This window comes from Furipterus horrens, unplaced genomic scaffold (assembly GCF_987537825.1).
Source record: "Furipterus horrens unplaced genomic scaffold, mFurHor1.1.pri manual_scaffold_2, whole genome shotgun sequence".
NCBI classification, from domain to species: Eukaryota; Metazoa; Chordata; class Mammalia; order Chiroptera; family Furipteridae; genus Furipterus; species Furipterus horrens.
Genome location: NW_028327172.1, coordinates 32,856,747 through 32,870,269, shown reverse-complemented (window position 1 = coordinate 32,870,269; position 13,523 = coordinate 32,856,747). Strand labels below are relative to the sequence as shown.

The window sequence follows — 13,523 nt, the reverse complement described above, 5'->3', positions numbered from 1 at the left end:
GTCTTCTCAGCAGTATGATGGGTCCTCCTAACATTAGGATATGAATGGAGCTGTTTTCCATCCCTACTCTCACTATTGGTTTATTAATTTCTTATCCTGTCTGACTCCACAAGGGGTGTGATACCTCACAGGAAGCACATCAAACAAAAATGGCAAAACTATTCAGAAATAAAATGCCACCAGAGAAAATTCAAAAGAAAAATAAAAAGAGTAGGGTCTCAAGATTGAGAGGAGTGGGGACTGAAGGCCGAAGACATACAAGCCATAAAGGTATAAAATTCACTGCAATCGCATCTAAAATTTAAAAGTGCTGCAAAGAATCTAAAGTCATATTGTGAGTTTCCTCATGGCCGTTGTGAAAAGAATGGGCACTTACGGAATTCTCCTTTGCTAGAGAAGGAAGCAGACCAGTTACTTAGGGAGGCAGAGCTTTAACAGGCCCGTGAAGCTAGAAGACATTTCTCAGCTGGGGCTGCTGTAGTAGTTTGTCCCTGGGTTCTGCTTTCAGCATGGAATAGGATTTACTTAAGGCTCCCCATACCCACCCCTTGGCAGGGCTTCACTGTGTGTGAAGACTGGGCTGCGTATAGGGATCAGAGAGCGCCACGCGGGTGGTGGTGGTGGGTGGGGTGCGTATTGGCTGAACTTCCTACATCCCCCCCTTCCGGTGCTCTGCCCAGATGCCTTTGAGATCCGGAGGCTGTCCTCCGTGTTCCTGCGGGTGAGGACCAACGTGGGTGTGCGGGTGCTCTACGATCGCGAAGGCCTGCGGCTCTACCTGCAGGTGGACCAGCGATGGGTGGAGGACACGGTGGGCCTCTGCGGAACCTTCAACGGCAACACGCAGGACGACTTTTTGTACGTGTTCCAGCCCTGGGACCGGAGGGACAGGGGAGGTGGATTCCTTGGGGTCGAGCATCTTCATTTTCCAAACCCCCACGGGCTTTCACTGTGCCTAATGTTCACCACTGATGGTTTGTTGCTCTATGTTTAAATTTAAGTATGTTTCTTTAAGGAAGTGGTTCAGTCTTCCCTGTGCAGAAGACTCACCTGCAGAGCTTGTTAAAATGCTGATTTCTGGGTCCCACTCCTTAAGAATCTGCTTCAGGTTGAGGCCCAAGAATCTCATTTTAAATAAGCACCCCTGTGGTTCTAGTATATGAGGTCTCTGGACCATACTTTGAGGAATACCGTTTTATAGTGAAGTCTTAAAATTAGCAGACCTGACTCGGGGTTTGAGTTGGCTCGTGGGCATTCGCTTTAATTGCCTGTGAACACCTTTAGGCCAGTGTAAGCCCCCAGTGAGCCAATGATGCCAGAACTCCTGCTTCCTGTCCCACCAGGCCAGTTTAACCCTTTAACGTTCCTGCCTGGTGCTTGAGATGTGCACCCTGTGACTCTTACCGTATTCAGGGCTGGGCTATTTCCCATGGATGGACTGAGACTTAAGAGACAGACTCTTGGGCATGGACACAGTTTAGGAACTTGGGAGGGACAGGAGTCAGACCTTCCAGAAACAAAAACAAAGGGTTGATCTTGAAGGCTGGAGGTTCTGGCTAGTCCTTCAAATTACATGCATTAGGCAATGGAGAACGACACGTGAGAATCTTTCTTCAGCTGGAAATAAGAATTCAGATTTTGTTTGGAAAAAGCTGAGAAAAATGTAACGTTTTTCTTTGTCTTGTCTGGTGAGCCTGATGTAAGGACAGCTGGCCAGAATGCAGCGGGCAGGGGGCAGACCTTGGTTTATTGTATGGGGCTGCCTGCACCCCCCTAAATGTGAACTCTGGGAGGAAATACTGTACTGTGGAACCCTAGGACTCTCACTGCCCCTGAGCCATAACGTGGGCAAAGCCCACCCCCTCTGGATGCTGAGAGCTCTCTTCATTCTACCATCTACACATGGTTTGGTGACTCTTGGAGACGGGTGATTTTAGAAAACATGCTTCTCCCCCTTCCTCTTGTTATTGCCCCCTCATATAACTGTCTCCTACCCAGAGAGAAAGGGAGGGCAAAGGAATTTTCAGAAACTGCCCCTGGGGAAGAAGTCTTAACCCAGTGAAGTTTGGTTCATAGTGTTCCTGTTTCTCTCTTTCTGACATGAAGAGCTGGGGGTGGTGGGGCAGTGTGACCCCCAAGTCCACTTTGAGTCCCTTGGGAACCTGTTAACTGTGATATGTGTGTGCACACACACAGAGCCATAATTGTGTTTGAATGTGGTTGTCTAGACACTGTTGGCTACTCACATGTCTGGCATGTAGCTGTGCTCTGTGTGTGTATGAGTGTTAAAGGTGTGTGCAGGTGGTATACATGGGCCTGTGTTGTTACGGTTTGGGTAGGTACATTTGCGCCTCATGCTTGGTCCATGTGTGTATACATCCAGGTGGGTGCTTACCTGGATGTATACTGGATGACCACGTGGGCAAGTGTGCAAATGTGCCTATGTCGTGGCTGCAGGTCCCCGGTGGGTGTGCCTGAGAGCACCCCCCAGCTCTTTGGCAATTCTTGGAAGACACTGTCTGCCTGCTCCCCACTGCTCCCTGGCTCCCCACTGGACCCCTGTGACGTGCACTTACAAGCTGGTGAGGTGGGGGGAGGGGGATAGAGGGAGTGGGGTGTGGGGAGTTGGGCAGATGGGACTGGTTTGAGAGAGAGAAGATAGGAGCTCTGGGCATGAGGATGCTGGGCAAATTGAGTGCTAAGAAATTGGTGTTCCCTCCTAGGGAGGGTTTGGCAGACAGGAAGCTTTACATTCTACCACTGTCAGGTGCACACACATTTGTACTGGGTCCCCAATCTCAGGGCAAAAGTCCAAGTCCTCACAGTGGCCCACGCGGCCCTAAACTCTCTGCCCACCCCCCTTTTCTCCCCTCCCTGCCCCTCCACCCTCATTCTGCTCCAGTGCCACTTGCCTCCTGGCCCTCCCCACACTACCGGGTCTGTTCCCTCTCCAGGCCTTTGCACTTGCTGTTCTCTCTGCCTGGTTTGCTCTTCCCTCGATAAACACATTTCTTACCTCTTGCAAGTTTTTGCTCAGACATCATCTTCCCACTGAGATCTTCCTGACCACTGATTTAAAATCGCCATTTCCCCTCCTGCCCCACCTTGCGACCCCTGTCCTCCTTCCTGGCTTTCTCTCTCCTTAGAGTCTTCTTCACCTACTTTTCTACATAAATTGTTTAGTGATGGTCTTCTCCGACCAGAATATGCACACCACCAGGGCAGGGATTTTGTCTGTTTTGTTCACTCCTGTGTCTACATCTAGCATATGGATTCATGCCTGGTGGAATGTATTGCATGAGTTCACGTACACACATATAACGTGTACGCACACACACATACATACTCCTTTTCAGTTATTTATATGCATGTACACAGCCAGCCACATATTCACATCCAAACTCACTATACCGTGCCCACATACCCCAGTCAGATATGCATACAGGCACACACACACACACACACACACACACACACACACACAGCCCCCTGAGCTGTGGGGAGGGAGGAAAGGGCTGGGCCTGGCGCACCAGGCAAACCAGACCGCTGGCCCTTGCCCTGTGCTTCCTGTGCCCAGCCTCCTACGCGGTGCAGTCCTGCAGTGTGCTCACGGAGGAGCTGTTTGCCCCCTGCTCGCTGTACCTGAGCCCCGTGCCCTACTTTGAGCAGTGTCGCCGGGACGCCTGCCGCTGTGGGCAGCCCTGCCTGTGTGCCACGCTGGCCCACTACGCCCACCTGTGCCAGCGCCATGGGCTTCCCATTGACTTCCGCACCCACCTGCCAGCCTGCGGTGAGTGCCCCACACTCGTGTGCCCATGTGAGGGGGGCTGGAGGAACCTGAGCTCCAGACCTAGGTGTCCACCTGCCCCCAACCCCAGACTCTCCATTGGGATGTCCCACAGTCTTCTCCAGTCTAACAGTCCTGCCTCACAAGCTGCTTCTCCTGTGCTCTCCATCTCTGCCAGGGGCCCCCATCCCCTTGGTCACCCAGGCCTGACACCTGGGACATGTGACACATGACTCCTGTCTTCCCCTTACCTGCAGCCAATCTCTAAGTCCTGTCAGTCCTTTCAACCCCAAATTCACCTACTTCTTACCACCTCTGTTGCCACCACTCCAGATTAGAGCTAGGGTGAACTTTCTGAAGACCACTGTCTCCATGGCCCTTGGGTGCACATGTGGCTCCATGGGCATGAGCTGACCCCTGCCCACTGTACCCCCACCCTGGCCACACACCTCCCCATGTCTGCGTTATCTCTGTGCCCTCAGCCCACATATTCACATCCACACTCATTGAACCATGCCCACGCATTCTCAGTCAGAAATGCATACAGGTATGTACACACACACACACACAGTCCTCTGAGCAGTGGGGCACCAGGCAAACCAGACCGCCGGCGCTCACCCCTGTGCTTCCTGTCTCCAGCAGGCATTAGGAAAATGCTTGTTGAGTAAATTAAAAAGTAATGGTACTGGGAGTCAAGAAGGCCTGAGTTCTATTCCAGCCCTGTAGGTAATTGCTGTGTGTCCTTGCCAAGGCCCTGTCCCTCTCTGAGCCAATGTTTCTCCAAAGGTGATTAGATGGGACTGGTGGTTTTTAAGGTTGGTGCACATTAGACTCACCATGGGAACTTTTTAAAAATGTACACGTCTGGACCACATTCAGTATATGAAAACAACGTATCTGCCCTTGGGGACTGAGCATCAGCATTTTTTAAAAACTCCCCAGGGGACTTTGATGTACGGCCTTAGTGAGAACAAGTGAGTGTGACAGTCTCAGTGGACCTACCTCCTCTGACAGGAGGTGGGAGAACTAGAAGGAGTGGGACAGTGGCCAGATAAAATGAAAGCCTTCTGGACAAAGGGCATTCTGGATGAGAGGCTGCTCTAGGGGGTATGTCTGATCTCCACAGCCCAAGTGTGTTACAAGTGTATAAGTGAGAGGGGCAGACATGTGTGCATATTTATGCACCTGTGCATGTGTGTGTGTCTATGTGTGAGTGTGAGTGTGAGTGATGGGTGGGTACGTGACTGTCAGAGGGCAGTGATTTTCACTCCTTCTCCAATATCATTACCAAGAGGAATGCTCTGCAGAGGAAAAGGAAACACCAGTGGCAGGATCCAGGCTGACTTTGGGGAATGGGGGGTGCCCAGCCCCGCTGCTCTGCCATCCTGATGTGGGGGCAGCAGTGGGACTCTGGAGTCAGGTTGGGTTTAAATTCCAACTCTGATCTTGACCTGCACTGTGACTTGGGGTGCATGTCCTGATGCCTCTGGTTCTCAGTTCTCCTCATCAGGATGATGAGCCCACCCTACACAGCTGTGGGGGCAAGGGAGACAAAGCACAGCTCCATTTTCTACTACAGCATTATCCTGTGAAGCCACGAAGCAGTACAGCCCCTGTGTGGCCCCGTGTGGACAAACCTGCCAGGACCTGGCCAGCCCCGAGGACTGCGGCAGTGACCTCAGCGAGGATGAATGTGTGGAGGGCTGTGCCTGCCCACCGGACACCTATCTGGACAGCCAGGCTGACCTCTGTGTCCCCAGGTGAGCAGGTCAGCTTGACCTCCGGCTGTCAGGAAGGAATCTGGGCATCTCCGGGGCATCCAAGACTGGGGAGCCTGACTGAGCTGCTCCTGCCCCTACTTCATCTCAAAGTCACAGGGCAGACCTTGGTGGGTAAGATGGGTGGGTGGGTGGTGGGCTTCCTCCTCTGGCCCCCTCCAGGCCTCTCTCCCCCACTCAAGCTCTTCAGGTCGCTCCGGCCCAGCTTCCCCACGAGACAGAACAACCCCACAGAGCCAGGAGGGGCTCTCTGCCCCTGCCTCCCCTCTCCTTCCACAAGTATTTATTGACCTCCTAGTATGTTCCAGACATTTCTAGGCCCTGGGAGGTCAGCAGAGAACAAAACATGATGCTCTCCTCATGGAGCTCACATTCTAGGTGATGAGACAGATAACAAACAAACAGACACTTTATGGGCCTGGTGGTGATAAGAGCTATGGAGCCGAATAGAGCAGTGAGAAGGGGCATCCTCGGGCCGGGAGGGGTGACTGTTGTGTCTCCTGAGATGAGCGAGGAAGGAAGGCCTTTCTGATGAGGGGACGTTTGAGCAGAGACCTGAGGGAAGTGAGAGAGGAGTGCTCCAAGCAGGGGAACAGGGGACGGCCCTGAGGCTGGCTGTGGTCATGGGCTCAGTGTGGCAGGAAGGGAGGGTGGGAGGGGGTGACCTCCCAGGGCCCCAGGGCTGTTGGGCAAGGCCCTTGATGGTCTCCAGACCTCTTTCATTTGTAAAGTGGTATCATAGTTAGCTGAGTTATGGGGGCTGGAGAGAGGCCTTTTCTGGGGGTATATTGGAATCACTCAGAGGCCTTTTTAAATGACAGACTCCTTCCTGGAGACCCAGATGTGTGCCCTGCCCCCTCCCATTGATGCTGAGTTTTGCCAACAAGGGGAGCCTCTGTAGGTTATATGGCGAGGGCCGGGGAGGCGGTGCCGGAGAAGGTGGTTGAGAAGCCGCGGGGTTGGATGAATTCAGACTTTCCTTCTGGCCCTCAACTGCTCTGCCCCAAGGCCTACGCTTGGCTCTAACCCACAGGTGCTGTGGGAGGTGTGTGAGCAGGAAACGGTCTTGCCTCCCAGATGACCTACAATGAGGAACTGAAAGACAGCCTAGGGGTCCCTGCCTTACGGGATCCCTGTCAGAAGCCAATGGCATGGCGTGTTCTGAGGGCCAGGCCTGGTGTTCAAATATTTAACAACCTGTACGGCACAGGCACTGAGTGGTTAGCACAGATGTGAGTGTGACTGACCACTGCAAGAATGCGGGCCCTGTCCTTGACACAGCGTGGGCTCTGGAGCGTGGCCTTGCTTTTACACCCAGGCGGGACTGGTTTGGGAGTGCACGGAGACCAGCGAAGCTGATTTTGGGACCAGCCCTGGCCTCTGTCACTGGTGCCAGGATGGCTTCTTCACTCTCCAGAGATGTGCCACATGTCACAATAGATGCCATTACTTCTCTCTCTGTCCTCATGGTCTTGGCTGACCGAGGAGTGGGTCCCTGTCCTTGGCAGTCTCTGCCATAGCTCTTGAGTTGGCTCACTTTTCTCTCTTCCTGGGTTTTATAGGAACCAGTGCTCCTGCCATTTCCAAGGAGTGGACTATCCCCCTGGAGACAGCAACATTCCGTCTCTGGGCCACTGGTGAGCTCCCTATGTAGCCATGTTATTGTCCTCTCTTTAAATGGATGTTACTGACTGAAGAAAGTCCATCTGAGCAGAACTTCCCATGGAGGGGGACCTACCCTCTGCACAGGGAGCCAGGGACAGGGAGTGGGGATACCTGTCTGAGCCCTGCAGACCTGAGTGTGGTGACATGGGGTCTCGGGGCCCTGCAGTGAGTGGGGGTCCCGTGCCTGGCCTCTGTGGTGACTAGGTCAGCTGACCCCAGCGCCTCTGTCTCTCTGCAGCCACTGCAAAGATGGAGTCATGAGCTGTGACAGCAGGGCTCCAGGTAAGGCTACTGGAAAGGAAGAGCCTCTTCTGGCTCTTTCCATGGCAGTGGGGTTATGGAGAAGAGAGTGGGGAGCTCAAGGACAGGTCGGGATGGGGAGAGGCCGCCACCAGTCTTGCCCTACCTGAGCCTTCTATATTCCTTGCCCTCTCTCTGGAGAGACTCCTGCTTGGAGGGTGGCATCCAGAAATCCTGTCCCAGCCTCAGCTCCACCCTAGTGGCCATCCTTCCTGCTTTGCTAGGAGAGGCTGAGGCTCTGTCCGTCTCAGGGGCAACCAGCGGGGTGTCTGGACAGTTTCTTGGCCTCTCCTGGGCCCTGGATTTCCTCGGTCCAAGCCATCACATGTCTACTGAGGCTGACTCTCTGCCCAGTCGAGTGCCAAACATGGGGTCATAGAGATGGGGAGGACAGCCGGGGCCTTTGAGATGTTCCCAGGCAACAGGATGGGGGGTGAGCTGGCACTGTGGTGGGTCAGCCTGTGAGGGGCTTGGAGGTGGTAGGACAGAAGGCTGGCGTGTTCAGGGAGGGCATTTTGGGGCAGAGGAGGCCACTGAGGATGGAGATCAGCACAGAAGGGATCAGAGAATAATCATGTGTCAGGTGGTAGAGAGCAGGGCTGCCATAAGCAGGCAGCCCTGGGTTCAAATCCTGCCCAACACTCACCAGCTCTGCAGTCCTGGGCAACTCACTTCACTTCTCTGAGCCTTTGTTAACCCTTGTACATAACCTAGATTGCTACGCTTTCCGCATGTTTCACGTATATCCATGAAAGTATTTTCCTTTTGTAGCTTCTGGCTTTGGATTTCTGCCTCTCTGGGACTTTCACTTCACGTCCTGTTGCTATTCCTTTCTCTCTGCTCCATCCCAGGCTGGGCATGGCACTCAGCTCCCTTTCATTGATTTCCCTAAGAAAGACCGTTCATACAGGTAGGAGGAGTGTACATGGCCAACTGGACTGAAGACTCAGGGAGAGTGAGTGTATGTCTCAAAAAAGTAGGACTACCTGTAGTTAGTAGTCCTCTGGCCACTGTGCCACACTGCGTGGGTATCCAATTTTTGGCTCCTCTCCTAGTCCCTCTGGAGCGCTTCCTCTCACTTTGATAATACCTTTTGCTAGCAGAAATGGCTTTTCTCCGTTATATGGGAAAATACCTCTCCAAGTTGTTGCAGGATTAAGTGAGAAAATGCACGTGAAGTGCCTGGAATGGTACTTGGTGTGGAGGACGTGCTCAGTAACTGGTCCTGGTTGTACGACACCATACGTCCCTTCCTCTCTCTGTGTTGTGCATCTGGGAGCCCAAGGAAGGTGTCAGGAGCAACCAGAACACAAAAGCCATCAGAGCCCCACCTACCTACCCCTGCCTCTCCCAGTGGCTGGGTGCCCTGGTCTCCCCGGCCAACCCCACCCCCCAGGAGCCCACCGCAGGCCCAGGTGTTCTAAGCATCCTGCTGAGTGTCCCAGCCCTTTCCAGAACCCAGCCTCTCCTCTCTCAGCTGCTGCCTGCCCTGCGGGCCAGGTCTTCGTGAACTGCAGTGACCTGCATGCTGAGCCCGAGCTGAGCAGAGAGAGGACGTGTGAGCAGCAGCTGCTGAACCTGAGTGTGCCAGCCCGTGGCCCCTGCCTCTCAGGCTGCGCCTGTCCCCAAGGGTATGTATCTGCATTGCCACCGTTTCCCATTCCGTGACCATGAGATGAATAAAATCAGGGAAAACCTCACACAGCCTTGCAGGCAGACACTAGCCCAGGGCTGGACAGTGACGTAACAGCAGCTGGGGAGGAGTCAGGGAGAGCAGGAGTATGGGGAGCCAACCTGAAGGGAATCCTACCTTTCCCTGCTTATCACCCACATGCAGCCTTGGATAAGGAGGGGGCCTGGCCTCTCTGAGGCTCAGCTTTTCACCTGGAAAATGGGAGTCATAGTAATGCCTAGCACCTCCCCAGGCTGTGAGGATTAAACGAGGAACTGAAGTTGAAGTACTAAGTGGAGTGTGTTGCAGGTTCTGGGGTCCAGTGGGTTCAAGGCCATGAGAGAGAAAAACCTTGTTTCAGCTCTCAACCTCTTTCCCTGCAAGAGTCTGACCAGAGCCCTCAGGTGACAGGCTTGTGCCCCTGTGATCCTCAAAAAAAAAAAAGGCCCCATCCGGTGTTCTTCCCGGTGCCATTAAAGCTGTGGAGATCCACACATGCTGTTTTGTGGGTGGCCTTGTAGGTGCTCTGTGCACTGAGGCGGCTGCAGGCCCCGTGTCCAGCTCCATCAGTTCTCAGTCCTGATGCTGGTCTTGCTTTAGGTCTGGGCTGGGAACACTGTTGGGTGCCTCATCTCAGGACTTGACATTGCAGGGCTGTGTCCTTCAACCTGTGCAGAGATCAGTGGTCAGCCAGGAGTCCTGGGCCAGGCCTGGCAGCCAAGGGGAGTGAGGGAGGTTAGGGGATCAGGCTTCTAGGGTGGGAAAGGGAAGCTTTCCCAGTCAGTTGGAGCTTTATTGTTTATGATGTACCTTGATGTTATTATCCTCTTTAATCTCAGAGTATCTCTGCAAGAAAGGAGGGAAGGATCATTATTCCCATTTTGCAGATGAAGAAACTGAGGCCGGGGGCAGGGTGGAGGGAAATGAGCCATGACTCAAACCCCGCTCTGCTTACTCCAGACCCTGCCCATTGACTAGAGTATGCTGGGTCTGTGAGGCCCAAGGCCTGGTCCCCTACCCAGAGGTCACAGTGTGGGTTTATGAGCCTGCCCCTTCCCAGGCAAGAGCATCCACAGGCAACTCCGTGAGCTCTCAAGAACCTGCACAGCATCCTAGGCCCAGCCACCAGAGGAGCTTGTGAAGAGTGTCTGTCACTCCCTCTTGTGTCACTGTCCTGATGTGCACAAGCCTGCCTCTTGCCCTGAGGATAGGGAGATCCAGGGCCCATGGGGTCAAGAACTGAGGGTCATTCACCGCCAAGCATGGTGGCAAGGCCACAGAGGCAAAGAGGAACTGGGAGAGGCATGCTGGAATGGGAGAGTTGGGCCCGGGTCTGCCAGTGACTCACCATGTGACCTCTCCGAATGGGTCCTCATCTGTAAAATGAGGGTCGAAGGCTCCCTCCCGGAGCGGATTGGGGAATGGAGGATTCAGGGGATCTGGCTCATGCAGGTGCTCTTGGGGTCTCTCAGGCTGTACATGCTCCTCCAATGATAAAGTGTGCAAGAATCTGCCCCTGAGACTGCATTTCTAACAAGCTCCGGGGGTGGGGGGAATGGGGGGGCTGGTGCTGCTGGCCCAGGGACCGCGCTGTGAGTAACAAGGTTCTGAGCACTGTCCGATGTTAGGGATCACCTCAACTCAGCCAATCTCAGAAGCCGGAGTGGGGTTCCCTTTCCCATCCCCAGCTTTCAAAGGGGAGGATAGAATGTGAACATTTCTAATGGGCTGGGTGATGTTGACAAGTTACACGGCCACTCAGGCATCTGTTTTCTTGTTTGTAAGGCCCTGCTGGCTGTTTGCAGGGCCAGTCTGAATGGGGCAGCAACCCCAATCCTCCTCATCTTCTCCAGGCCTTTCGCAGTTCAACCCAGGTCCTGGCGCTGTGCCAAGGCATCCACAGTCCAGAGGGTTTAATGTTTGTCACTAGCTAGGTGACATCACTTCCTTTTTCTGAGCCTGGGTTTGCTCATCTGTGAATTGAGGGCAGTCACACCCACCCTGCAGGGTTCTTGTGAGATTTAAATGAGATAGTAGCTGCTGGGGAGCGGGCACTGCACGGCAGAGCTGTGTCAAGACTTGCTCCCCTCCCCCTTTTTAGTGTTTAACCCCATCACCTCTTGGGGTATTTGTCCCAGTGGCTCGTGTACTGTATCAAATGCCCTGAGAGGCGCTAACATACATTCCACCGGAGTTTGTCAAAGGGAAAGTATTACAGTCTCCACTTGCAAAGAAAGGGCATGTATTTCCTAGTGGCGTGGAACATTCTTCTGGGAGCTGGGGTAAGGTTCCCAGTGATGCCCAAGTACCATCCTAACAACCCCTATTGGGGACCCTCTGGGCCCCCTGGCTCCCATGCCTCTCTCCATAGTGTCTCTAAGAATCCCTACATGCTGCGTACTGCTGCAGAGGACCCTGGGCCGCTGCAAGGGTCCTGGGGCCACCAGCTCAATGGTTATGAGCACAGACTGGAGTCAGGCTTGAATCCCGATTTCCCCACTTACTGGGTGAGTTAGTTAACCCCTGAAGCTCAGTTTCCTCATTTGTGTGTGTGGTGGCACAGTGTAAGCCCTCAGTGTGAGCAGACAGAGTTGTCTTCTTTCATTTGGATCCCATGCATTTGCAGATGTCCCCTGAGCAGGGCTTGGAATAAGAGGGTCCTTTAACCAGTAAGGAAATGGTGCTCCACAGATTGGGGGCACCTTGAGGACAGAGGCCAAAGATCCAAGTCTTTGCCTACTCCTCTCCACGGGTAGCACAGAGCAGGTGCTCAGGGATGTAGGTCGATCTGCAGAGGGCAAGGAGGGAGCAAAGGATGGCGGGCGGCAGGGAAGACCTCTAAGGAAGCTTTGAGAGCCCAGGCCTGGGGCTGAAGGTGGAAGGGAATGAGCCAGCCCACTGTTTGTGTCTGATGCAATTATGGGGAAAGGAGGGCCAAGAAAACAACATTACTGTGTATCTACTGAGCACTAGGCGGTGTGCCCAGGTCTATAATTAAATTCTCCTAACGACCTTGAGAGGAAGGTGTCGTTATTTCCATCTTCCCCATAAAAATATAGAGGCTGAGAAAGGTTAAGTGGCTTCAAGGAAAACAGTGATTAAGCACATGCTCTTTTTCCTCTGCTTCCTCCCACAATCGCAACGAAATGTTGGTAATGGAGTAAATAAAGTATACATCCCCAGGGGCACAGAGGACAGCAGTGAGGTGACAGGGGCTCGCGATGGGTCAATAGTTTGTGAAGAAGGAATGAAGGTGGAAGTGTGGAAACTGACCTTGCAGAGCAGAGGCTGGCAGCTGATGCTTGCACATCAATGAGGACAACCTACATCATATTGACAACTTTAGGAACAGGAGGTTCCTAAACTCCAGGAATCTCAGAAGGTGGGCTGGTGGGAGGGAGACCGGTGGACAAGTGGCAGGTCTGTGTAAGGAACAGTGAAAGCACTGGCCACTGTCCCCACCCCCTGGGTTCCGGTGACTGCCCCAGCGCTACCCAGCAAGAGAAAGGTGGTGAGAGTTTCTAGAGAAGCCAAATCAGAGGCTTGATCTTGTGGGGACCAGGAGGGGCGAGAGACAGAGTGAAAACTGGGAGCTTAAACGAAGGCCTACTGGCACCCCAGCCCTGGTCCCCAGGTTGGTGCCACCAAAGCTTTTGCCTCCCAGGCCAGAGATGAAAGAGGATTCTTCTCTTGATAAATGGCTGGGCCAAGAGGGGAAAAACAAACAGGCAAACAAACAAATAAAAAACCTAAAGAAACTGACATTTGGGGGACTCCCCAAGAAAATGGTGGGTCCTCCTTAAATATGAAGCTTCCAGTCAGCTTTTGGTGCCTCACTGTTTTTCTTTTCCGTTTGATTTTTTAAAAAGTGAGGCATAATTTGTATGCAATAAATTACACAGATTCTAAGTACATAAACAGTTTGCTAAGCTTTGACCAACGTATGAATACCCTCTTGTAACCCGCAGCCCTCTGAAGATAAAGAACACTTTAAACAATTCCCTCACGCTCTATGTCTTTGCCCAGGTGGTTCCTCCCCCGCCCCGTCTCCATATTCTTCATTTCGGTATAGATGGGCTCTGCTTTCGTGACCATGAAATCATACAGTATGATATCTGGCTTCCTTTCCTTAGCATATGTTTTTGAGGTTGATCCACTTTGTTTCGTTTTCCAGTAGTTTGTTTCTTTTTATTGCTCAGCAGTATTCCCTTATATAAATATACAGTGATTTATTTATTCTCTCAATGTTGACGGCTCTTTGGGTTGTTTCCAGTTTGGGGCTATTTTGAAAAAGGCTGCTATGCCTCCTCTTGGATGAACG

The 13,523-nt window shown here is 53.0% G+C and overlaps 1 protein-coding gene across 1 annotated transcript in view; it reads left to right on the top strand.

Moving 5' to 3' along the window:
• Positions 1-13,523, top strand: part of OTOG (otogelin) — a 73,229-nt gene that overhangs the window by 14,813 nt on the left and 44,893 nt on the right. The window contains 7 exon segments of the mRNA XM_090267273.1: positions 681-858; positions 2,458-2,582; positions 3,578-3,790; positions 5,367-5,547; positions 7,128-7,202; positions 7,469-7,512; positions 9,008-9,161. Of these exon segments, the coding sequence (XP_090123399.1) occupies positions 681-858; positions 2,458-2,582; positions 3,578-3,790; positions 5,367-5,547; positions 7,128-7,202; positions 7,469-7,512; positions 9,008-9,161 (970 nt within the window).